The following is a 27,611-nucleotide window of genomic DNA, read 5'->3' on the forward strand; positions in this document are numbered from 1 at the left end:
GAATGGCCGGACTTTGCTTGCAATCATTCCCTGACCCGTCTCAACTTTTTGCTTCGGATTTGTAGTCTATCCCACGTGTAGTCTATATAGAAACATATGCTCCTTCGATTTTCATTCTTCCATATTCGATATATTTTATTTGTGCAATTTCATTAATTTATACTTCATGCGTCATTTAATTACTAATCGTGCGTACGATCATTACCTTAAAATCTGTATAATGTAACTAATTAAATTAATTAATTGAACTAACCAAAATATAGGATGTAATTAAATGAATCAGTTATATATAGAGTGTAAGAACACTATTTTGCTAACGTCATTTCCGAAATAACTATCGCAATATCGAGAGTGCAAACAACTTTGTTTGTGAAATCGGGTCGATTTGTAGAGTAGTTTTCGAAGAAGTCTCATAATGGAGAGTGAGAGGGGTAGGAGGAGTTGTGCAAAATGACGAAGCCTGCGGCCACATAATCTCGTTTAGTGGAGGTAATTGCTTCCTAATCGCGCGCGACCAATCAGCCTAACTGTGTTACGCTATCTAATTCGTTTATGCGGCAATGTTGTATCGGCCTTATCGAAGCACCGGATTACTCGGGTCCTTTTCCGCGCGACTCCCTTCCATAATTCGCCCCAATTCCGATTTCGAGCTGTCGGTCCGAAAGGCGGTAATCGCTCTGGGCACATCAGTGTGTGTATGTTATGTATATATATATATGGTCATTTAATCGCTTTCTCGTACACCAACCCATTCCGATTGACGATTTCCGCAATCCTGAATCTTAATTTTCTGGAAAAACAACTTTTCAAGCGATGATTATTAACATACATTTAAATATAATTTCATATACATATATATATTCAAGCTTTTGTTAATATTTATTCAAGGTTCTATATTGATGAAATAGATACACCGGAAAAAAGAATTTTTTAAATAGAAATTTTTATATGAGATTAACATCTAATTTTCATATTTATATTTTTTTTTAATATTCAAATAAAATGACATTAGCTTTAATTCGTATAATTTAACAGATATATGGATTATTCTAGTCTAGATACGTAAATTATATTTTTTCAAAATGATAATTTTCGCACATGTAAATTTATGAATTTAGTTAAACTGATTGAGTCCATGAATTTAATCATATTTCAATCGCGGTTTATTATTCACTTTGCAACCGTATAATTCGTATATTAAGTAATAAATACAAAAAATAATGCGATATGCTATATTCAAATTGAATCTATATAACAGTTTAAATATGGCATAAAAACAATAGTGCATACATACATATGAAAGACAGTGTAAAGGGCATGATGAAACCGGTTTGTCATCCAACGAACGGAAACCATTGAATTCACTGGCGCCAACTAATCCGTATGAAGTACTCTTCAGTAAGTGCCGCTGCTTTCTTTTACCGTCGTCGATGCCTTCCCTGATGCAAAACATTGCCGGAAGAGAACTCTTGACTAGGTACTTGATGTGCAACTTTCTTGTCATGGCCAAGAACAGCACGTTACAGCAGATATAGTATAACCGTGACTACAGTATTCGACGGGAAATGATAAACATTGTACCATGTGTTATGTTATGAAAATTAATATGCTGAGAGAAAGAGAAAGACACATTTGTTGGACTTTGTGAGATTAATTTTCTTGCGAGCGAAACATATTACAATATAAAGGAAAATATAGACGAAGTGAATATTTCGCGATACTCGCTCTAGGAAAAGAAAATGCATCGGCTCCCACGAGTTGAAACGCAATCGCTATTCGAGTCAAAGGTCTTTTTGTCGGATGCTATTTTCCTACGATTCGATTTCGCAGTTCCTCGGGTCGATAGAAACTAACGCGCGCGGCTGAAAGGTTGACCACTCATGAATACATTATCCTTTCTAACGAGGTGAATAGGTCAAGTAGATGGAGTCGCAGCGCTGTCTATAAATCACTCAAAGGACGAGCGAGATCACGCCACGTGCAAGAACGCCGTTCAATGCCAGCTTGACTTCTCGTGCATCTGCTTCCGCTTTTTGTTCCAACCGCACCGACGCCCTCTCCTCGCTGTAAGAGAGCGCGTTTTATTATTCAACTTGTCGTTAAATTACCGTCAATTTTGCGCTTTTTATCGCGTATCTATATGTTTGCGCGAGATATTAAATCGTTCGCGCGGTGGAAAAACGATAATAACGCGCGACATGTAAATCAAAAATATCATTTACATTTTTCATGCTATTTTCATAGAAAGAATTAAAATTCAGATCTATAATATAATGACAGTTGCGCGTTTCGCGATCCGTAAAGTTGATATATAAATGTTATCAGTTAGAAATCAATTTAAATAATTGAAGCTTATCGATGATGGTGAATTGTCAGCCCGTTGTCATATCTGGAAATCGATGCTTTTATAGCGCGATCGCGCGTCTGTTATATTGGCAAATGATTTATTTCAATGTAGCAACAACTCTGTGATTAAGGTCGTGCTTACATTGAAAACGCGAATACACTAATATATTAGTTTAACTGATATCAGTTAAATAGGTCAATTTACACATAATTTAATATTTTGTATATAATGAAATACTATAGAAACATTTTAGATTTCCAACTCAGATTTAATGCAAATATATACTTTTTTTAGGTGGATATATTATTTTTTAAATCTAAATGAATATATGAGAAATAAGGTTATATATGTATACATATACGGTTTTTATATAAATGATAAAATATCAATTATATATAAAGATCTATATTAATTTATATATTATAATAAAGTATGAAATATCATCACGCGAATATATATATAGTCTATAACATTTAATTATTATGTATAATTAATTATTTATTACTTAATATACAATTTTATATTTTCTATGTAAATGATTTTATATAAAATTTTTCATTAAATTCATTTTACCTTACTTGATATTACAAGTATTTTAAATAAATTTTCTACATAAAATTACATTATAAAAAGTGAAGAGTTGAAGCTTTTTGTATGTCTTATCAAAAACTTTATATTAATCTGGGATATTTTGGAAATAATAACGCAAAATTTTTTTGTAAGAAACGATTTGCTGTATTTCGGTTCTAAAAAGAATCAAACTGTGATTAACATAGAATAACAATGATAGAATAACGACGAGTTGACGTAGATAATGACACTGTCGCACGCGTGCCAAGTAAATACAAAGCTTTAACCATATTTTAAAACCAGAAATACACAAGATCAACATAAAAATTAGAATCGTGAGCAATTTGCGTCGACAATTGTGTAAATGTCTTTCGATCGTAACTACAACGTTGCGTTATAATAAAGCTATTTACAAGTTACAGTATCTCGTGTAATAATCATCATTCCTGCCGTTCTTCATCTTATAATGTCATGTACACACAAAGTTCGATGCGCTACGTAATATCGATAGTTACTAAAACTTTGGTTACGCAAAAATAGACGCAGATATATATTTATATATATTTATATACGTATATGTATATATGTATATCCGAACTATTTGCCATCTCATTAAATTTGTTAGGGTTATGCGCCTATGAACAAATGTACAATAATTACAAGGGAAGTAGGACATGTGAATATTTTATAAATAGTACATATATAGTGATTACATTATATCAATTATTTTTTCATAGCCGCAAAAACGGAGAATGCTTTAGTCAAAAGTGATGAAAAAGAAACTGCCGCACTGCGTACAGTTCTGATATGAAATTTTTATTTTAAACGAATAGAACACTGAAAAGTATTGCATTTATTGTTTTGTTTGCGTTAAGATTTAAATAGTCCTCTGTGCGCAAATATATATATATATATATATATTTTTTTTTTTAATATTTATTATACAAAATATCAAGCATGCAAAAAATATCATACATATATAATTTTCAATTCAGAATTGTAAAACACATACATCTGAAATAATCAATCATATTATTAATTAAATTAATTATATTTTTCTAAAAAAAATAAAAATATTATTGTGATATTATTAAATTAAAAAGAAAATATTAGTTTCATATCAGAGAAAATATTCGTTTGAATACAGCATTAAAAGACCGATCGAATTTATTTCATCATCGTAAATATTTCGTGATCCAAATTTAGTTTGAAAAGATTGACTACTCGCAATAATGACGCGAATAATAAATTATTTTATTGTGGATACACGGAATGTATTTTAATTCATTCTTCTTTTAACGTAAACAAGAGGAACATTTTTTGAACGCTGTTTGAAACCAGTTTTTTTTTTAACAACATAAAAGCATCGCAGCATATAGTTTTCATGTAGCACATAACAAATAATCTTTATACTGATCGAGGAGCGATCACAAATAAATGTCTAGACAAAATATTTATTTATTAAATTATGATTACTTTCATTCGAAATAAAATCCCCGTAATTGCGTGTTCGTTAACAAATTTTAGTCATGCACACATTCGCACTCATATAATCTCTTTCGTGGAAGCGCATCGCGTCGCATTCTCTCCCTCTCTTTCTTTCTCAACTTTCTCACTCAAAAATCACAGTTAAACATTGGTTTTTCGACGTTTGGTGTGGCACTCGTCATCAGATACTGAGAGATACGTCGGACGCAGATGGACAGAGAATAGATAAGCACTTATTAATCGAGTCGCGCGTCATACAATTTTTAATCGTAAGTTAAAATCTTTCTAGTTGTCTAAAAGAGTTTAATAACAGCAATATGTTAAATTTGCACATATTCAAAAGTACAGCCTAACCGATGTATACTGCTTTTTAATTCCGCTTTAATAAATTCATCGTTTTTGTTAAAAGTTGACGCGCGATTCGTTCTCTTATATTTGAAGGAATCTGTTGAGTTTTTAGTGACAATTTATAATTAGACATAACTTAATGAGTTGTTGGATTATGCTCCGCGTTGCGGATGTTGTCTATATGTTGATCAACTTTATGAAAATTACGAGTTTTAAGATTTAATCAAAACTTGCTTGCCTATATCGCAATACTTGTGATTCCAATTGAATGTAGTCTAACTAGAATAATAAATATAAGAAAATTACGAGTCTGAGAGAGATAGTGCCGTGAAGTAGACAAAAGCAGCTGATAGCTCTCGTCGAATAATGCACTAAGGATTTAATCCTTGGACAGCAGGACGTTCGTAACAACAGAAAGTATTTATTACAGTAGCTTTGTTATTCGAAATCAATAAGAAATTTTACACAATACACAGACATACAATACATATATAATATGTATTGTTAATAATATACAATATTAAATATATATTATATATAATATATAGTGTATATATATTATTAATATATGTATATATATGAGATGTCTCATTCTTATGTGACATTAATTATAGTGGCAAAAGCTTTTTTAAAAGGGCAACAATCCTAATATCAAGATATTCAGACTATTATTAAATGAGAATGTTAAAGATGAGATTGATCAAATTGCCGAAAATTCGTATATTAGGTATGATACTTTATACAGTGTCGAAAAATGAAAATGTATTTTAATTATTATAATCTTATACTCGATATTTCTTTCTTTCTACATTGTTATTGAAGTTGCTTTGCGACTTTGTCTTATTTACACATAAATTATCTGAATTGTCAAGATAAATGAGCTGTCAGAGATAAATGACACGTCTCATATTACAATTCTGTATGTGTGTGTCGTGCATATGAAATATCTTTTTAATATAGATAAATTTTATAGATATATAATTATTTCTATAAAATATCTATTTCAAAAACTTCCATATTTTATATTTTATTAATATCTCATCTTAATCTTATTGTTTCAAAATAGTTTTTTTGCTTTGTAAAATATGAAATTAAAAAAAATGTAATTAAAAAAAACTAATACAAAAATAAATAATGAACAAAAAAAACAGAAAATAAAATAATTTATTTGTGAACAATATTTATATTATATACATCTTTTTATGATATATTACACTGAAAAAAATTAATGAATTAATAAATATTTATTTCAGTGCTGTCTAATAAAGCATTTATTTAAAACAAATAAATATTTATCTGTTTTGAAAAGGATTTTTCAATATCAAATAAATAATTTTCTGGTCAAATCAATATTATTAGTTTCAAATAAATAAATTTTTAGATAGTATTGAAATAAATATTTATTACTAATACATTTTTTTCAGTATAAAACTAAAATTTTAGAGATCTTTTGTAGAAAATTTCAAAAATATATTTAACTCCTATGACCCTGATTCTTGTCAAGTAAGATTAATGACGGCAAATGCAAGCAAGTGCCTGCTCGTTACATTTCATATTCATTATTACTTGGACGCTGCTGAACGAGGATTAATCATCCTGAATGCAATTCGAGTGCAATGCAATTTTGACAAAAATAGATTATTATTCCTGTAAAGAGAGCTTGAGGTAGGGATACGCAGCCATTTTGACACCAAAAGACTGGATATAGAACTCTTTCTATCAAAAGAAATAGTTTTTGCAAAGTAACACTTAAGTGAATATTTATCGATTTCTTTTTTCTCAATTTAATATTTATTAAAGAGTTTAAACTATCTAAATATATCAAAATCCTGGCTGCGTCAACATGAAAACAGCAATGATTTACGTCTAACAATAAGAACAAGAAGTACACTGAAAAAAAATGTATTAACTTGACTAAACCTTTCAACTAAAGTACTATTTTGTTAATTGAACATATATTAGTAATTAAGTCAAATTTACGTTTTGTTAAGATTTAATGTTGTATTTAATTTAAATATTTTTATACGTTCAATTAACAAAATAATATTTAGTAAAGGTTCAGTCAAGTTAACAAATTTGTTTTCAGTGTATAGAAGTTTCGTGTATGTACACATTATTCAATATTTTAAATTCTATGCTGAATATTCAATTACAAGATAAAAAAAGGCTTAGCGTACAACTTGCGGAAGACGCAGACCATCGAGTAATTGAGAAAAACGAATAAAAAACAAGAAAAAAACAATCCTACCGCGCCTCGATATCCGCTCGATAACTTCAGACCTTTCCTTACGAAACTCTGTAAATACACCCAAGCAATCACGTTACAAGAACACGTGCGCGGCGTTCCTCGCTTACGTGCTCTCGAATTCGTAGAGAAATCACAGGTTCGCCGGTGAACTCACCTCGCAAGCGTTAGGCTCACGAGTGCTCGTAACCGAGAACTCATTGATGCATCCCGGAGGCGGCGCCTAGACGGGGCCCGTAGATGGAGTACGGCGAAAAATAGGGCGGTAATCCGGCGGTCGCGTGCGGATGCGGCGGCGGCGGCGGCGGAAGCGGCAGGCCCAACGACGACAAAGACGGCGGTAGGAGCGGCGAGGGTTTCCCGTAGGGATGATAGCGCGCGGTGGCGAGCGGGCTCAGGGGCGGCGTGGGATAGGATCTGGCGAACAGGGGATGAGTCGGGGGTAATCCGACCGGAGGCGACAGCAGGGATAGCGTGGCGGCCGCGCTCGCAGGATCGGTCGCTCCGCTGGTCGTGTGAGTCCTGAGATGCTGCAGTAGCTCCTCCGAGGTGGAGAATCTCTTGCCGCAGTACGCGGTATCGCCCGCAATCCAATTGCATACGTAGGGTAGCTGGGTACCAGCTGCTAGGGCGGCTAATTGCGCGTGCGCGTAAACCGCGCCGGCCGCGCCGAGCGGCCCGTAAGGCGAAACGCTGCCGGGTTTGTGATCGCACTGGGCGCATCCGGCCGGACAGGAACCCGGTGTCGCGCCCGACGGCAATTTTCCATTCGCGATACTGGCGACGGCCGCGTTGGTCGCTGCTGCCGAGCTCGACAGTAGATGCGAATTCAGTTGGCAGCCGGTGCAGTAGGGATCCCGGCATATCGGCATCAGACTGTCCGCGGGTCCACCGGTGGTCTTCAGTCGCGCGTAACCGAGATAAGGATTGGCGGCTACGAGGCCGTTCTTCAGGGCGGCGTGATGCTGGGACATTAGCGAGCTGGCCATCACGTCGATGGGTAATTGACCGGGACTGTAGCCTAAGTAGGCGGCGGTGGAGACTGGCAGACTGACGCCCGGCTTGAACGTGCCCAATGGGAGATCCTTGATGGATGGATCGGTCATCGCGAGGACGCCGGCGGGACTGTAGGCGGGTTTCGCTTGTAACGAGGGGCTACTGACGGTTGGCTGACTCGTAACGGCAGCCTCCGCCGTGTTGTTGTTGCTCGACGGTATCGAACTTCTCGAAGCTGGCGAGTCCCGCGCGACTTCTCCGTTCGGTGTCGCCGTTTTTCTACCCTGCGGCGTGACTGCGCGCGTCGACGCGGCGCTTTGATTGCTAGAACATCGTTTACCGCCACTGCCGGGTGTTCGAGATCGGCCGGATGTCGAGTGACTCGACGACGAACGCGGCTCGTCCGGACTGGACGCTTTTTCGCGTCCCAGACAAGATTCGTAGGGCTTGAAATTGGTTTTCGTCGATTCGATCGTCGTTGGCACCGTTACTGTCACCGTCGGCGACGATTTCTCGCGCGATTGCTCCGCGGTCTTGGATGATCTGCTCGACGATTTGTCCAAGGAACTTAGCAGCGATTTGTTGGACGGCGGATCCGCTCCTATCTGGCTGCAGGTCTGTGCGAGCAGCGCGAGTGGACTTTTCTTTGCATCTAACTGAAAGCACAATTTTTTAAATATGAAATGAAACTCTGTAATCTTGGCTGAAATATTTATATTGATAAAGCCCAGTTTTCAACATTTTGTTAATATTCTATAAGCTTCCACATCAGGAAAAAAATTAATCTTCCGCGAATATCGCATAAAATATATATATATATATATATAAAAATTTTTATGCACTAAAATATATGTCGATCATACAATCTCTGCAATTTTTGTTTGAAACAACATGCTCTGTGTAAGCTGAACATATTATATATAGATGTATATCATGCGTTTTTATAAATTCCTTATTTTTTTACCCGATTATTAAAACAAACGACTTATATTTTTTAACAAAATAATTTTACATTGTATAACTGGATTAACATCGGTTGATGTACAAAACGTTTTCCATCTATCCGCAATGTTATAATCATTAGTATTAATTGTTCAGTTGTCGGTTTCGAGTCTAATCGATCTCCTTTTGAATGCAGTATATCGGACTGAATTTCGCTCAACAATTACGTTGCAATATTTGATCCGACAATTCTCGAAACTTGGCGCGTGTCGCGTCTGGATGGAGGCAAGTCCAATTAATGACGCGCAAACCGCAATCTATAACGCCGTGTCACTCTCTCGCCGAATGAGAAGTGACGTGAATAAAGGGTGCGTCGGACACACTTATTCGCCAGGATGCTTAATTTGATTATCGAGAATATTTTTAGGCGCGAGCAATGTATATTTCTAGAAGATCTACAAGATGTCCAACACAATCTATCTTCGTCGAAACTGAATTATTCTTAATAGCAGCAATATTAATATATATATAACTTGACATAATTATTCTTGAATGCATCAGATTATAAGTAATAATATCCTTTTTCGTGATAAAAAATCGATCGGTTAATTTTAAAAAGATATATCGATGCACGTGCGTTTCATAATATCTCAAGAATTCGAAATACACGACGGCGTGGAACGTCGTTGATAATTATCTGCGCGAATTACTTTTTTTTTCTTCCTTTTTAAGAGCGAGATGCATGCCGGGAGGGGGGAATATAATCAATATGCAATTGGCCGACACAGACGTCATTAGCGTGTAAGTGCGGGAATTTAATATCGGCGCCTTGGCGCATCTTCCGACTCGGGAGGCGGTCACGATGATGCACTCGGTATAATTAACGTATAGAGGAGCGATATTTCTCGTCGACTGATACGTTCACCGAACAGATGTTCCGCCGTAATTAAAATGCAACGATCATGCAACACTAATCCGCCGCTCACGGCCGGTCGGTACTAATGGCGCGACGCCGACAGATATTAATGCCGTGAATTGCAACAGGCCATTACGGCAACGCGAGGCTATATATTAATTGCGCTCGTGAAAGTTAACGGGAACGTTCGAACGTAATATTTTAATCCGCTAATGCCACCCGCCGGCTTTTGATTGTCGCGACTAATTTATGCCCCTCTCGTGACATACGTCTTCCTTTTGTCCGCGCGTGTGTTACGTGACTTCCACTGAAATCCTGCGGCTCTTCGGCTGGCTTTTTTTTTTATCCTCGACGTTTTTTTACATTCGCACACAAGTGCGGCTTTCCAAAAATATATCGACAGAGTTGTTACGGAAAAATAAAAAAAGTTGTTTTACGTAGAGATTAAGTGCCTTGAAAAAAATCACCGGATGTTTGATCGTTGCCGACTATATTTATGTCCGCATCCACGAGGCATATTTGTCATAGGATTTTTTATATCGTTTGCAAAGGTGATGAAGAGAGAATAGTTAAATTATTATTACACATAATTAATTACGTGAATAAGTATGCGTTGAAATATTGTAGAGAAATTTGACAAGCAAATATATAAATGCGCACTATTAATGCACCTCGATTGTACCGGATATATATCCAAGAGTCGATCGAACTCTATACCACTCGCTTTTCCATCTCATCCCCCGCGTGCAACAATCAGCATTGTATTACCGAATCGTGCTTTGATTTATGACGCGCGTAAATCAGCGCGACGCACGCCGAGACTTTGCCAACACTCGCTGTCCCCAAAATAGTTTACAGGAGTCCGGAGTATAAAACGCGGCGCGCATGTTTCCCGTCGGGATTAACGAAACGACGACAGGCGACGTTAATGAGCCGCTGGGAAAGATATTTTCAAGCGAGACTCATATAGGCGACATTTCAAATATGACTAACTGCATTTGCATTAATAACATAAACATTACATACATAAAGTTATAGCGGTAAAATTAATTTTCTCGTAATCACATATCTATTTTCGCAACATTTATGAAAACTAGAACGCGCAGTTGATAATTGTTTCTTAAAATTATCTGCAATTTCTAAATTATTAATTTATATATTATATACAATTAAGTATAGTGTATGTTATATATATACATACCCATCTATAATTATCTATATCAAAGTATATATATATAAATATTATATCATTCTTTTTTCGCTTTGATATAAAGTATAAATATCTACGTTATTACATTTTTTAGTGCCTTCTAATTTTACACCGCGTTAAAAAAATAAGCGGCAGTCGCTAAGAATTATCGGTCATTAAATAAGAGAAGAGTTTAAACGTTGAAAGATATACGCGTCTCGACAAATCGTTAACTCGAGACGTAAACAGGAATAGAGGATATAATGGACTTCCCGTAAATAGCGACGGAGGAAGAGAAGAGAAAAGCGGATAACGTGGTGGTAGAGACTAACCGTAGTAGGTAGCGGCGTGAGGTATTCAGGACGGAGATACTGATTCGCGCTGGACGTCAGCATCTTTCGCGGTCGATCCTCGCTCGCACCGTCGGTTGTACTCGACGAAAGCACCACTTTTTTTTTTTTTTTTTTTTTTCTACCACACTCTTCGGCTCATCGGCGAAACTAATTCCGGGGAATCCGTCGCACTTTTCTCTCCCTCCCTTTCTCTCTTATTATATCCGTCGCAGCGACGAAACAGTGGTGGTATCACTCGCGAACGAAGCCATGCATGAGGTTGCACTTTCGATAACGAAATGACACTTATCAGTCGCGCGACGATCACCAAACAACAAAGAGGAGATCGTCGTGGTCGGCGCACCAGGAAAGTACATCCGCCTCGAGACGTATGAATGACACACGGTAAAAAAAGAAAAAAAGAAAAGCGAGTCGCGTTACGGAGCGACCGTACGGACGTACGATAATTCGGGACAAGTCGACGCGATGAGGTTCGACTCGCAACTGAATCGCTCGCCGCAGTCGACGTGGAGCGCGGTTGCCCTTCTCGTCGCTCAAACCCTCACCACTCTCCGGCGGCGTTCAGCTGACTTCCCCTACCGTACACCGCAGATTCGCGCTCCCCCGGGGAGCATCTTCCCCTTCCTCGCGTCTCTCCTCGCGACAACATCGTAGATGCCCCTTCCTCGTCGCTGCCGGCCGGACGGTGTATCGCGACTACGACGCGCGGAACGACACGAAACACCACGAGCGGCAACGACTAACCAATGCGGGCGAAAGAGAGGCGAACGCAAAGGTGACGGCGACGGCGGCGGCCGCCGTAGCGACACGGTGGTCGTTGTCGGTTCGCGCTACGCCGACACTTTTGCCGGGTGCGAGCGACCCGGCCAACGACGTGTCAACCGGCGCTGGGTGCCCTCTCGCGACTCCCACCACGACCCTGCACACCGCCGAGGGAGTTCTCCGTGTATACCCGCTACTCTCTGTTACCTATCTCTTTCTCTCTCTCTCGCCGGCATCGTGGCGCGTTGTGTTAAAGAGGTATGGATGCCACCGTATAACGCCCCGGCACCTGCACGATCTCACGATACGCGATTGTGCGAAATGATAAGGCTTTACGTATGAGATTGTTGCATTCCTAATCGTTAAATTGCTCTCTACGGATTGTATCCCTTCTTAGGAAATTGCGAGCTTGCCTGTTTCTAGGTACGTTGGCGTAAAAATAAAATATTGGCACGCGAGAAACTAGATCGCGTATATACGTTTCCTGAAATTCGAATTTAATTTTCTCTTTGCGCTTTATGTCGATGAGTTGTATTATTACTTACGTCTGTTATATACTTGACATAGTTCAATTTTAGTTATACATATTTTTGGCAAAATTAGTTCGAAGGAAGAGAGGAAGAAAAAGAGTAATAGAAATTACAAGCGTGTACAAGCTAACGTTTTATTTCTCCACATATCGAATTCTGGTGCGTAAAGCAATAAAGTATCGAACAATATAATATACGAGTAAGTAGAGCGTGAAGGAGTATAACCATCTTATACACTTAAACGGCCTTTGTTCGTGCATTGACGATGATGCACTCTCTTACGCTTGAGATATACGTTAGCATCTACTCAGGCGTTATAAAACTATCCGCAATAAAAAGATATACGAACAGGTATAGGAAGATCTATCGTTTCTTAAGCGCAGCTGTAAACAAGGGTATAAATGGTTAAAGAATAGATTTTGTCCCTAGTAAGCAAAGGCCTTTGACTAACAAGTATTTAAGTTAACATAAATCTGGCTACATTTTTCGTTTTTCTTTTTTTTTTTTTTTTTTTTCCGAAGGTAGCTGATGATATTTATAGCTTTATGGCTGTTACAAAATGTAATTACACTTAGAGTCTGTCGACACCTACGCTTTGAAAACGCCCGACAAAGAAAAAGGGAAAAAAATGAAAGATAACACATTTCGAGGTAAAAGTTTCATTTTGCCTGAACGGAGCCATTTTTCAAATCCTGTCATTTAACAAAACGCTCGAGTAAAACGTTTCGACAAGCTTTACAACCAACATTGTTAGACATTTCTTACAAAGAATGAAAGGCGAAGAAAAATGATGAAAAATAAATTGTCTTGTATCTGTACTTTTTCAAACTCTAAATTACGCATGTCAGCTTACACTGAACAAAAAAAACTGATCACATATTTATCGGATATTCAGGCCTTTGTAAATATAAAACATTCCACCTACAGTGAACCCATTGAAATGGCTTTTTATATTCGCGACACGTGGATGAAATTTAATACCGAAATAAATTTAATACGAAAACGTTTAAAACGCTTGCACGGCACGAGATCTAATGCATATTGTAACGATTAATGAATTCGACTAAAATGGATTGAAGTGGTAATGGCAGTGGTGTATGTTGGCGGATACGGATGTGTTAGCGATGCATCGAAATGCATATCAATTGTTTCATGGAAATTCGAGTGTCAATTCCTCTCATTACTATTCGCAAAATTATAGGATTGTGTTGCGTGTACCATGATTGTGTGTTGCATGTGCCACACAGGGGAGGTGATTTACGTAATTCGTATTGATTATTGAATCCTACATTATCGTGTAACCTGATTTAATTCGGCACTTTAATTAAACGCTCTAAGAGACGACTACTTGCATAATATTAACATGAAATTTGGAGAAGACACAGCCAGTGGATATAGAACATGACGTAGCGATAATAAAGCATCAATTTACATCACAAATTGATATCAAAAGAACACGATTTGAAAAATTTTAATCAAAAGTCATGAATCTCCAAAATTAATTATACATGTGGGACGAGTAAAAGAAGCAATTAATAACAATCAATTTAAAGTTTTAATCGAGTCTGAAAATGCCAAATTACACGAAATATCTCATAAATTAAACAGCACATTTTCTTAAATAAAAGCATCTGTTATTTATTTTGCGGCAATTAAATACAAAAATATGCGCATAATAAAATTATGCAAATAAAATGACAAAGATCCATGCCTCTATTTTAAAAAATCTGTGTCATCAGCTTGACGACGACGAGCTTGTTAAAGAGAGAGAGAGAAAAAGTATGTATACATATATTTTCTTTAACGTAGATTTATACGTATAGGTATATTATCACACAGGATACATTTGTATACCCTCTTGAATATCGTAATAAATTCACGACGTTACGCGTAAATATCGTCGAATTTGTAATTTCTTGTGAGCAGCTGCTGCGCGTAAGAAATTCTGGATTACTTGTTACACTCATTTCACTACCCTCCTTCAACGGCTCGTCGTCGTCGAGCTGGTCTGATGTCACAGATAATACAAGACACTCTGCCAGGCTCCTTCAGTCGGCGCCACATAAACACGTCGTCCTCGTCTGTTGAGCCAAGTAGGGGAAGAGTCTTGGATAATTATACACCGCTCTCATCTCTCACCAAAGCGTATCCTCTAACTAGCGCTAATAACGCCGCTAATGCTCTTCCGTGGAAACTGTTCGTATCTAACAACCGTCCGGAACGTCGCCCGGCAGGAAGATAAGATAGAAATAGCGTTGGGATATTTGTCCGGGTTTCTTTCGGATGGGAAAACATTGACCGAGAATTGTGCAATACGTGTTTATTAGCTAACCATTAGACTTTAGTTAATTTTTTACAGCGACATTTCGAACTTGATACACAAGGAAAATTATTTCTTACGAAATTTCATCATTCGTAATTTTTAATATCACGCAATAAACCTTATCATGTTTTCTCTTTAACTAATTTATTTCCATTCAAATATTTTTGTAGTATCAAGCTTGAAAATATTTTTTGAAGGTATATATTGATTTATTTTATTGCAAATAATATAGATTGTAAAATTTAAATAATTTTTAATTGTAATATTATTAATTTTTTAAACATTTTAAGGTTTGATTTGAATAAAAACTTGTTAACTGTATACGATATAAAATTTTTTTAATCTAATAAGGTCAATTAAGTACTTATAGATATTAACTTTGTATAAAATATTCTAAATATATATAATCTGACCTGACCCGCTTATGATAGCTTAAGCTTAAATATTTCAAAATAGAAGATATGTACTTTACGACAATTATGTGCTCAACACTTTAGCATAATACTCGAACATTAGGTCATACATTTCGTTTTTTTTTTTTTATTTTTTTATGCGAAATGATGTAGACGGAATTCACATGACGTTTATACTCAGAAGCTGTAGTTAAGGCGTACGGCACATGGTTTGTGCGAACATTATCGTTATCAGTCTTCGGTAATAACAGACTGCGCAGCGCGTTGCGCGCAATTACATGAACGATTTATAGGTTTTCGTCACGCAGTTCTACTTCCTCTGACTTCTTAATGAATGTGCCAGGCTTCTGAAGTTATTCCGGAAAGTTTCCATTATTTTCCATCATCTTACAATGAATCATGCTAATTATACTTGGGAGTAGCATTTATCGTTTGAAAATAATTGTGAGTATAATTACGTTAAACTACTCTTCTAATATCAGCTGATATTTTTTTCCTCGGATAATATTTCCTCTCTTTTTTTTTCTCTCCCTCCCTCCCTCCCTTTCTTCCTTTCCTTTCAAGATTTCCCGAACTTTTAATATCGAACCCAAATCCTGCTAGAATAATATATTTCATCCGCGCCACGCCACGCGCTTCTCGAGCTGACTTTGCTAGTTTGTGATTCCTCACGCGTCATCGTGTCTCATCGCAGCGAGCTACTCGGCGACGGATAATCACCCTCTGCTCACCGCACATCGATCAGGCGAAGCGTAAACACGATTAGTATAACGCACGGGTAATGAACTAATCCCGCCACGTCGTCGACGAGCACGAACGCGCCTCGGAGTGGCGCGACGCCACCTCGCGCACGACGACGTTCGCATGACGTCGCTGACGTTGCCTGCCACCCCTCGTCGTCCTTCCACTTCTCGCGCGCGAAGCTTTGGCTCTCTCTTTTTTTTTTCCTCTCTTCTTTTCCTTCCTCCTCGCACGCGCGCGCGCGCGCGCTCCAGAAACGAGCGCGTTATTTATGGGTAGTCGGTTGCAACTCCACTGGCGCATTCTGCACAAGGGCTGCACGAAATCGACAGCTGTCGCCTCGTTCGGCAGCTCCGTATATCCATCTCCCTCCTCTTTCCTCCCCTCGCCGCCCTCTGCCACCCTCTCTCGGACTTTTCCACCGATGTGGCAGCTTCTACCGTATATCCTACTCCTTTGCGCTCGGAGGTTAAGTTTGTCATCCTATTCACGTACGTACGTATCCATACATTATGTATTGGCGGACATCTAAAGCGTCGCGTGAGTCGCGCGATATTTCCGTGCTACATGATTTCTGGTAAAAGCGTTTAAGTGCCGTCGCTACTGGTATTGACTGACAAGAGGGGGAGAAAAAAATTCGGCGACTTGTAAAATGCGCCTCGCGCGTAATCGAGCTTCTAAACGCATATCCAGTTATATTTCACGTTATACATACCGTGACACGAGTTTTAAATGTGCGGCAAACATTTAATACCGATGTTTTGTCAGATTGATTTAACCCTTAGTCCCGACTCGTGGGACTCGTTTGCGTCCGCGGTGAGATCGTTGTGCTCGCTGTGACGACCTGATTTCTTAATAACAAACTATATAAAAAAATAATGTTTATCGAAATATTACGATTGGGACTTCAAGTTGAGGGTTGCACGAAGCTCCATGAATTTCTTCAGATTTTTCAAAGCGTTTTTACCGATCCAAATAACGCAAAGACCCATGAGTCGGGATTAAAGGTGTCGAAAAGAACCGTCGAAAGGACTAAGGGTTAAAATGACGTATATACATATATTACGAAACGGCAATAATAATTGATCGTCGCGAGAGTCAATAACATCCGCGTTCCTATATCCGCTTCCTCGATTTAATGGCGAGACGGTGCGCGTTTAAGAGGGCGGTTCGCGCCAGCCAGCGCCGATAATGGATCGCCGTTTTACTAAGAATCATCCGTCCGATGCGCGAATAACGGGGCGGCGTATACACGTCCGTACCGATATGAGCATACAGAACGTGTACTAGCGCAAAAGGCGTTATTTATGTCCTCTTTGTCGGGCTATCGATAACCGCTGCGGAGAACTGCGACAGGGCACGGCGCGATGCGATGCGAGCGATGCGATGCGATGCGGCGTGGCGCGGCGAGGCGCGGCACTACGACGCGGCTTGGCGTGGCGAGGCGCGACGACGGCGTGGCCTACTAGTGCGGCGCGGCTCGTGTCGGTGTATACGCACATAAATAATGCGAGCGCAATTTCCCATGTAATTGATGGGGCTCCCCTTCCCCCACCATCGCCCATCGTGCCCGTTCCATAATGGTGAGTGAACTGAGCTCTGGATGTTAGCCGGAGAGCAGCAGCAGCACCCCGCGGGGCGTAAACTCGACAATGCCTTCGTCACGCCGCGCATTGTTTGCCACCGCCGAGAGTTCACTCTACTGGGGCTTGATTTACTGTCTCCGGCTGTGCTCTCACGAGCCCGCGGACGGCCCCGCAAAGAGCGTGTACCGAAATTTTCGTCGGGAGATGCGTCCGGGAGCATCTCTCTCTTTTTCTGCTGTCATCCTACGGGACTCCGCGAAAATGAGAGAGAGCCAGAAGGTGGTTTTGGTCCGTCATTTCGAATATTACTCGACCATTACGTTATTCGTCGGATCGTATTTAATCTTTGTATTAAAAAAAAAGAATTTTAAATTATATGATTTGTAAAGCTGTATGATTTTAAAAAATTTAAATTAATGGATATAAGAGAAACTGATTTATAGATCAATTATTTTTTAGATTTTGCTCTTTACACGAATTACAAGGAAATTTCACGGTATATAATATATGTGTATTTATTATATACACGCGATTGTCGTCTTCATATTTTAATCTCGGCGGACTTCCTTCGAATTACATCGACGATCCAGTCCAAGTTTTCCGGGTCAAAACAAAATAAAAAGAATTGACGGCGTCGATCGAGGCAAGAGTCGGATTTTCTTTTTCGTTTCCTTTCCGAGGCGGTTCGGAACACGTTGCTTCCACTTTTACGTGTGTATTTGCACAAGTATGTGTTATCTCGTTACATTCTACCGGCAATCCGATCGGGCATCAGGCCGGTCCAGACGGGCAGACTAGATTAGGAAGGGTTAACCAACGCGCCGGTGATTTAAATCAATGACGGCGGCACATCTGCTGGCAGAGATTAATGATTAGACGTACGAGAATGAAGCCCGGGACTCGGCGCTTTCAGAGATCAGACAGATTAGAAACTAATTTAACGAGCAGCTTTCATCTTGCAATCCAATATCCATCCCGATCCCCCTTACTGTATCACGTGGGCAGCCACTACTACCGGGTATATTGATTGATCGACGTCGACGATGCGGTAAACGCGGTGTGGCGCATTTCACTGCCTAGATTTCGTCCCTCGCGCTTTCCATTTCCGGTGCGCAGCTTTTTTCACATTTTTGCTTGGTAAAATGTGTTATTTCATTAATTGCGAAATTTTATTTTTACTTTTTTTTTTTTTTTAATTTATCTCTTTCGCGAAGTAAACAGTAATTTTCTGATTGATCGAATATTATATATACGTTCGAAATTAAGATATCTGCCTTCTGCAAAAATAATTTTTCAATCGATAACGATGTGATTTTTGAAGAATAAAACACGCAAGGGAGAGACGCGACATTTTTATATCAATATCAATACACATACACATATTTAATGTGACTGGTTATCGTAACGTTATCGTATTTATACTGGATTCTTACTTGACGATACTGCAGTTATGTATCACGCAACTCTATAAATATATCGGCCTGACAGTTTACGACAACACGGAAGCTATTAAGCGACGACTTGTAAGACGATGCTGCAACTCTTCTTCAAGTACTTTGAAAATACATACCGATCGATAGTATTGACATCCACTGATTGCTAATAAATTCTCAGACATGCCCCGAGTATTACAGTGCATTATCACTTTACGTGTTATATAACATTTTTTTCGACGGTTTTTATTCGTTTAAAAATTGTGAAAATAATAAGATTAAGAGTTAATTAGGTAATATGTGAGAGATTTTAAATGCAAGTATTATTAAAAATTCTCTAGGTCTTTGTTATTAAAATATATAGGATATTATATTTTTTAATGCAAAAAATGCAAATTGAGTCAATGATTTCAACGATTAGATGTGAACGTTCGTAATATAAATGTCATAAAAATTCTGTACGTTGCGTTGAGTTGTTTTTATTATATTATCACGAGAGCTGTAAACGTGCATTGAAATAATTTGTGCATCGCGATTGTAAGATTTATAGCACAATTAAATGAACTATAATTGTAGTACACGCGATCAATATAACTTGTGTGTCACGCGAGCATTCCACAGTTAAATTATTTCACATAGTTTACAAAGTTCCATTTTTGCAAGGTTATTCCTACTCTTCGAACGAAAGATCTCGTATTCTTGTAGTTGATTGAAATTCGTTTTCGCGAAACAAACGTCTTAATGGATTTAAACATAACTTTGACAAACCTTTGATAATAATTAATCAAAAACAAATATGACAAACATTATATATAAAAAATTAAACTCTCTTTTTTTCAGTTTCAATATACTTTAATATAAATCTCGAGATACAGGTCGCGTATTGATGAAATTAATAATTCAAAGTAATTATTCGAAATAATATATAATTCGAGTACATATATATATAAGAGTCGAGTGACAGAGACTGTTTTTAGGAAACACTTTTAGCATCGATCGCGTCATTGTCGAATCTTCGGAGCGTTACGCGAATTGATATGTCAAAATGAGGCGCCGAGTCGATGCGCGTCGCGAGAACACGATAAGCACGTCTGGCCGGTTGTTTACGAGAATGCGGGAACCGTGTAACGGCGTAAACCGCGTAAGGCAACGGCCGGGTAGCTCGGTCCGAGACACCCCTGGAACACCCCCCTTGATGGCTATAAAACTTCCGGAAAACCATGCGCGCCTGTCCGCCCGCTGTCACATACGCTCTTTCCCGCTTACCGGGAGTTACGAGGCTGTAATTTCAGAGGGAAAAAGAAAGAGTAGGAAAGAGAGAGAGAGACGACTCTCACTCACCCTCCCAGCTTTATCTCCTTCTACCCTTTCTACTTTTCCCCGCAGATCCGTCGTCGCCGACCGACCCCTTTGTGCTCGGCTGTAATCCCTCTGCCGCACTAGCACCGGCGTACAGGTCTGGTCGTCTCCTGTCCCACGATGGAAACACCGTCGGCGACAAAGTTGAAGTTACGAGCGCGGTGAACTCACAAAAGCTTTTTACAAAACTGTTAGCCGGTTCCGGTACGAGGCCGAGGGAGGGATACGAATGATTTGCGGTCGCGAGGGCTCACTATTCGAACGTCTCACGCGCCTCGTGACTTCTGCTATCCTCCGAAGGATAATATGTCGTGATCCCGATGTCATCTCGATAGTGTCGATAAGAATACATTGAGAGGGCTTACTTGACGAAACAATTTCGCATTCTTATATATTTGCATATTTTTGACAAACAAAATTAAATGCATTAAATTAAAAACAGTAAATATCTATATATAATAGAGTAAAAATTTCTAAATATGTAGGTAGTGTGACATTTCATGTTACATGTGCGTGCGCTCTATAAAATATGCATCTCATATTTATTATATTAATAATCTATTATTATCATGAGCCAAGTATAATATAAAATTATTTTTCATGCATACGCAATTTTTCTATATATAGATAATGTAGGTAATATGATATTATTATCTATCACGCAAAAATTTTAGTTTACGTTAAAAATACGTTCATCTTTCTATTATATACAGTATAGTGTACGACGTCGTAGAATACGCGGTGGTACTTTCAGGAGAGTTTTTAGCATAAAAAATTTTTTCGGCGTTATAATAATATCTCGTTGAAAAAACAATGCACGCGTAAGCGGCGCAACCTGTGGCGAAATGATTAGAAAAACACACCTGCCGGCTAGTGAAATGTCCTCGTAACGGTGGAAAATTCGCGGTGGACATCCCGGGAACGAGGCTTGTCCAAACAGAACGTTCCGGGGCCACAAAGGCAACGAAACGCAGTCTGTATATAATGACTCGGGACGCATAAACATCTGTCCCACAGATCCCAACTGTGACTCCCCGTCACAGCGTAAGGAAGAGAAAAGACCGAGGAGCGTGCACGACGTGTCACGCGGATGAATGCGGCGCTACCGTGGATAGGCACAAGTCCCTGACGAATAGAGTTAATGTCGAAAGTGTCAACATGAAATATTTGAGTGCCGAATACAGGCGTGACCCTACTCGGAGGGGGATATGCGAGGGTATCTTTGTACGTCGTTTATATAAAGGGACATTGTGTACCCGTCCTGAATTTATTGGAGCGATTCCGCAATCGTTCGACGATACCGGCACGCAAGGGTCTTTGATGGACGGAGTGTGACACTGTCGCTCGCGATAAATATCACTATTCGGGGATAGACGACTTAGAAGTCACGGTCGATTTTTGTGGGTCAACGTTGATCGAAGTAATATAATGCGAAAATTTTCAACCGCGATTTGTGACTAAATATTTACTACGATTTAATTTCACGCCATCGTTTCACGATTTTTTCAAGCCGATGCAATATTGATTCATTTCATTCGTGAAATTCTCGTCGACATTATTTCGAAACTTTTAATATATTCACTTTTTTCGGAAAAAAAAAAAAAAAAAAATACTTGTTAGGCGAACGAATAGTTGACAGCTTTCTCCAGGCTTTGTTTTATAATACATTTTCGTGTACGGTGGCGGACAGAAATTCTGAGGATTCCGAAACGGTCAAATTGAGCGTTGTTATTTTCACTAAAAAGAATATTTACCTATCGTACATACCAACCAATCGGGAATCTTTCCGAAAGTGTCAAACGGTTAAAGTTGTTTCTGCAAACAGACCGTACACAGTAGCACCGACATTTCGACTGACATGAGCATCATGACGTCAGTTTAGCAGGGACCAACCGCAATCGCGAAGAGCAGCGGAACCGTCCACAAACACGAGCTGTGCTCGGGCGATGTTTGCACAGTCGGTTAGCATCGAGTGCTACTGTATGCATAGGCTTGTCGTTGCCGTCGCGGTCGACGTGTGCGTCGGTTGGCGTAAATAAAGTAGCCGCGAGCGCTAAGTCCGCTAAGTGTCCTCCCAATCTGTATACGCTTCCCATTAGCGTATTCGGTCAGTGGAGGGAAACCTGGCCGAAACGTACGCCACGGAAAAGCTGAAGTTAATACACGTTCTTGGTCCTAAACAAGCAATAGCCTTTAGCCTCTGTCGAAACCGCCACTGATTGTGAGAGCGTCGAGCGTCTTCATTGTTGTTGGACTACCCTGTTAGATGATGTAGACTAAATGATTTTTATCGTTGAAAAGAGCAATATTGTCGGAAACCATGAACGGGTAACTCGATAGAAAGAAGAGACGAAGGATGAATAATAGTTTACCGTCGATCGCGTGCGCGCGAAGCGTTCCTAAATCGGATATAATAATGATATCTCTTGTCGAAACACTTTGCCGTACATATATATATATATTACCGCGAAGTCACAACTCTCGAGATTCTCGCTTATAGATAATATACGTCACGCATTCAAGGATTTTCGGATCACGAAGACAAAATTTCATAATTACAATGTAACCGGAGAAGATTGTCCCCGAGACACACGGATATACATATAATTTGTAAATCTCCGTGCAATTATATACATGGGACGACACTTAGCTACAACGTATGCAGGCATAAATTGCCCATTCAGTCCGGTAATTACACTCTGTGCGTTTTGTCTCGTCGTATTTCGATGACGTGACTGCGGATGACTCGAGCAGACCGGTTATCTATAATAGTACTTACAACGTCTCTTTTCCAAGAAATGAAAGCATTCGTTCGTGATTCGGCATGTTTATTTTTGCATTCATAATTTTAAATTACGAGCCATCTGACAGTTTACTGATCGTATCGATATTCGATTGAATCAATCTAAAGATTATTATTGTTCTCACTGTCATCGTCAAAGTTGCGTATCGAGTAAATGTCGGTACAAAGCAGGATTATTAACTATGTCATGAATATTTAATTGTCTAAAAAGAGGAAGAGAGAGAAAGAGGAATGTGTGTGAAACCGGTGTCTAATTTCGTGGAAACTTATAAATAATTAAGAATTTTGACTTTATTTTCAATGGTTATAAAGTTCTTGATGATTTAAATAAATAGTTCTAGCTATTAAAGCAATGAAAATGTCTTGGAACAAACTGAGACGTCAACTTTATACGTCTCACTTTGTCGTACGGCATTTTCCTTATCAGTAATTATCAGAATTTAAAAAATGTATAGTTCTACATGAGTTTCTCAAAAAGAGTTTTGCCTTCCAAAAGTAAAAAAAAATATTAATTAAGTTAAAATAAAGACAACCATATCTTTTCAAAAAAATCTCCTTTGAGCTTTAATTAGTTATTAATATTAAGGGCATGTTTCCAATACACTCTGCCAGTATTGAAAATATATATAACATGAAAAAATATATATAAAATATAAAAATGTAGATATATAGTATATCGCGCGCGCTATTATAGAATGAAGTAGTTGATGTCTGTAGAATAGCGAACAGCTTTAGTTATTACCGAAACCCCGCGAGTAGTACAGTTCCAGTTGTGTTCCGCTGTAATAATTAGTAAGAATAATCACACACACACACACACATTTCCAACCTTTGTATTGTGCAATATTAATTGCATATCATAATCTCAACGTTCTTATGTAGTCGTAATTGTTCGAAACACATTTCGTAAGAAATTCGATGCAAAATCCATGTCATTAGTCAACATATATATATATATATATGTATGTATGCATGTATGTATGTATATATAACTCAACCTAACTTGATTTACCGCGTACAAATGAGTTGCGACTTATGGATATATCCATCTTTAATCTTTCCTTACATATTTATGTCATGTATGTTATAATACTAAATAATAAGATTGTTCTAATATATGTATGTATTTTATTTGTTACAGGTAGCATTGCCGATAAGCTGCACTCGAACGGACGTTGCTTCGTGCAGTTATAATTTTCGCGTCGTTTTTTCTTATTGGCAATTCACGTGTCGTGTCGGGAGTGCCGTGAAAGTGTCGGGCGATCGTAATTATTCGTTTTCGCGAGTGTCGCGAGTGCTACAATAAGGACTAAGAGAGGAGGAGGAGGCTCGGGGAAGCATCAGGCGACAGCGAGGCAACTGTAAGGTAAGCATATAAATACAATTTATCACATATTTAATTTATTAATTCGCCACTGATAAAATTAATTGCTTTATCTCTGCAGAATTTATTACATTGTATTATATTTTTATGGATATAAAATATTTTTGAAACCTTTATTTTAAAATCCTCTCTTAAAATATTTATAAAATATTTTTAATAAATTGAGATTTTTATATATATATATATATATATAAATTTTTATATAAATAGATTTACATAGCTTATTCATACAGAATGATTTATTAATAAATTTAACAAATAATATGAATTAATAATATTAATAGATATTATTAATAAAAAATAATATATGTATGTATGCACACACACATGTATATGCATAATTAAAATTTTTGTTTTCAGATCAACGCATGCTGCGTATTACACTCCGCCCGTAAGCTGTAATTGCAGTATCGGTGAGTGAGAAATTATTTATTTTCTAACATTTCTATAGCGGTAAATGGAGAGAGATTAATATCTTACGAGGTCTCTCGTACGATGTCATATAAACTTAGTAACGGACATCTCATCGGTTCGCATATATTACGCAACTCGGTCATTCGGTTAATCCTGGCGAGACATAACTTTACGAAACGGCCAAAGTCATTAAGCGTATAATATTGTTCCTCGGACAGTCCGGCAAAAGATGCCTTTCAGACAACCGCCATTCCCGCCATCGCATCGTGACGCGGCACCCTCTGTCCTCCCCCCTTTTTCCCCTGCACTCCCTTTACTCTTCACGTTCCATCTTCCTTAAGCTATATTCTCACCACTGACGGTAAATCTGTGGGCTGTCAGGGGCGAAAGGTGCGACATATCTTATCGTAAACGTCTCATAACGGCGTTGCGGCAGTAACGATGCGTGACACACGACGACGTAAAGCCATGGCCCTCGTCAGAAGGCTCTCCCAACTCGTAAACCTCGGCTAGCTTACCTCTTCGTTGAAGCATCGCGTTAGCGACGATCAGGATCGTCAAATACGCCGCAATCGCGTCCAAGAGCCTCATCCTTTTGATCTATGTATATGTATACGCTCTTTCTCTCTGTGCTCGCTTTACCGTTTTAACTCTATCATTTATTTAACATTTGCAATAATTAATATTTCAACAAAGTCTCGCGCGAACAAATTGTTCGCGCGAGAGATTTAAAATATAATACACAACTATTGAAAGAAGTAATTTTTCTTAAAACATTTACATGCGCATTGTACACATATAAATATTTAGTTAGACAATTTATTACGAGAGGACCCATATATTTAAATTTTCTCTCACTTCGTTAAAAGCGATATTTACTCGTGAAAACGCGCAATATTAATTATTTATATATAAATTTGTGTACAACGTTTGTCATGTAATTTGAAAAACATGTAACGTGTACCTACTGCGCAAATAGAATCATGTTTGATGTATTATTTGAAGTACCAAGTGCTTTTAACACGACACTGGCTGTGTCCGCGAGGGGTTGCATAGTCGAGAGATTGCTGGCGTTTGTGGGTTATGCGATGAAGTGGACGGAGATGGGGTGGGAGTCAAGTTGGGCGGCGTGGACTACGGTCTCCGAATACGCGAGAGGAGGGGCCACCTCATTTATGACGTCACGGGCCCTTCGGTGCAGCCCGACCCGACGCTGTCACAATCATGCCGCGGCCATAAAGTAAACATCCGACATCAAAGAGCCGCTCGGGTAACGGCGTTTCCTGTCTCGATTCTACCCTACCCGTTCTTCCCCCATTTGTCTGTGTCTTCCTTTGCAGCGCGTAACGCGCTCACACTCGTATATATATAGGGGTCTCCGCAATCTGTATTGTTGATCTGTAATATTGTCGAAAATTTTTCGTAATGTATATTTTATTTCACGCGGGATGATGGATGATTAAAAAGTTTCTTCAATTAATCACGATTTACATTCACATTATAATTGATGAGTCGCCGCAGATACAATTTTTTTCAACATTTAATTGCACAATTGCGTGTTTCTATCCAAGCATTTGTAAGAGAAGAAATTGTGGTACCTACTCGCGTAAAGAAATATTTCTATATTGTATATTTAATTTTTCCTATCTCGTGCGAAACTTTCGATTGATATTACAACGTCGTTTTCCCTCGTTTATAAAGTTATGGAGGCTACCGACATCGAAAATTCGCTGGCGGTTGATTATCAGGATCACGCAGGTCATCCGACGAACGTGACGAGAGAGTGGCGGGCAACATGGTGCGCCGGCGCCGCCAGGAGGTAAATTAGACAGCCCTTTGTAACCTTCGGCGTTCGTCGGAAATAATGGTCGGGTCTTATACTACTTAAGGGATCCGCTGTATCCATTTATTAGGCGCGGGATGACGGGCAGTTTGAAAATCATCCGCGGCAATTAGACACGGCGGGCTCGATTGTTTGCATGGCGCGGCGCTTTGGTATAGTATTCTTCAAATTATTGCCTCGACCGTCCCCGGGATAGCCCCCGGCATCGGTGCTATTACGAAATGAGAAAAGAGGCAGGGAAAGGGAGTCTTTACGAAAACTCTAATGTAAACTATACGATGCCGCGCCATCATCGCTATATCTTGACACACGAGACGAATAATAAATATACGAAGCGACTCGTTGCATTGAAAATTGCACACGCATTTATTTTGAGCGTAAAAAAAGAAAAAGAAACGAATTCCCGGAATTCTTCAATTGCACACACGCAACGACGAAAATGCACGAGAGATTATACGAGCGTTATTCGAGGTACGCGAATTATAGATTGATAATACATGCGCATTACAGAAATGGCAAGGTTTTACTTATGATACCGCGGTATAAGACAATCGCACGATGCTTTTATTTGCCGACGATAATAAACGGCTTAGGAAGGTCCGCGAGTCGTGCGTTGGTATACGATT

The 27,611-nt window shown here is 38.7% G+C and overlaps 1 protein-coding gene across 1 annotated transcript; it reads right to left on the reverse strand.

Annotated features, from left to right (window-relative positions):
* Nucleotides 1-2,981: 2,981 nt before the first annotated feature.
* Nucleotides 2,982-12,245, reverse strand: LOC114937134 (zinc finger protein Noc). The gene is made up of 2 exons (XM_029310540.2): nt 11,374-12,245; nt 2,982-8,650 (listed from the first exon to the last, which is right to left on the reverse strand). Exons 1-2 carry the CDS (start codon nt 11,434-11,436, stop codon nt 7,196-7,198), a joined length of 1,518 nt encoding a protein of 505 aa, XP_029166373.1. The 5' UTR covers nt 11,437-12,245; the 3' UTR covers nt 2,982-7,195.
* Nucleotides 12,246-27,611: the final 15,366 nt, after the last annotated feature.

Source organism: Nylanderia fulva, unplaced genomic scaffold (assembly GCF_048542155.1).
Source record: "Nylanderia fulva isolate GAGA-0341 unplaced genomic scaffold, ASM4854215v1 Scaffold2, whole genome shotgun sequence".
Taxonomy (NCBI): domain Eukaryota; kingdom Metazoa; phylum Arthropoda; class Insecta; order Hymenoptera; family Formicidae; genus Nylanderia; species Nylanderia fulva.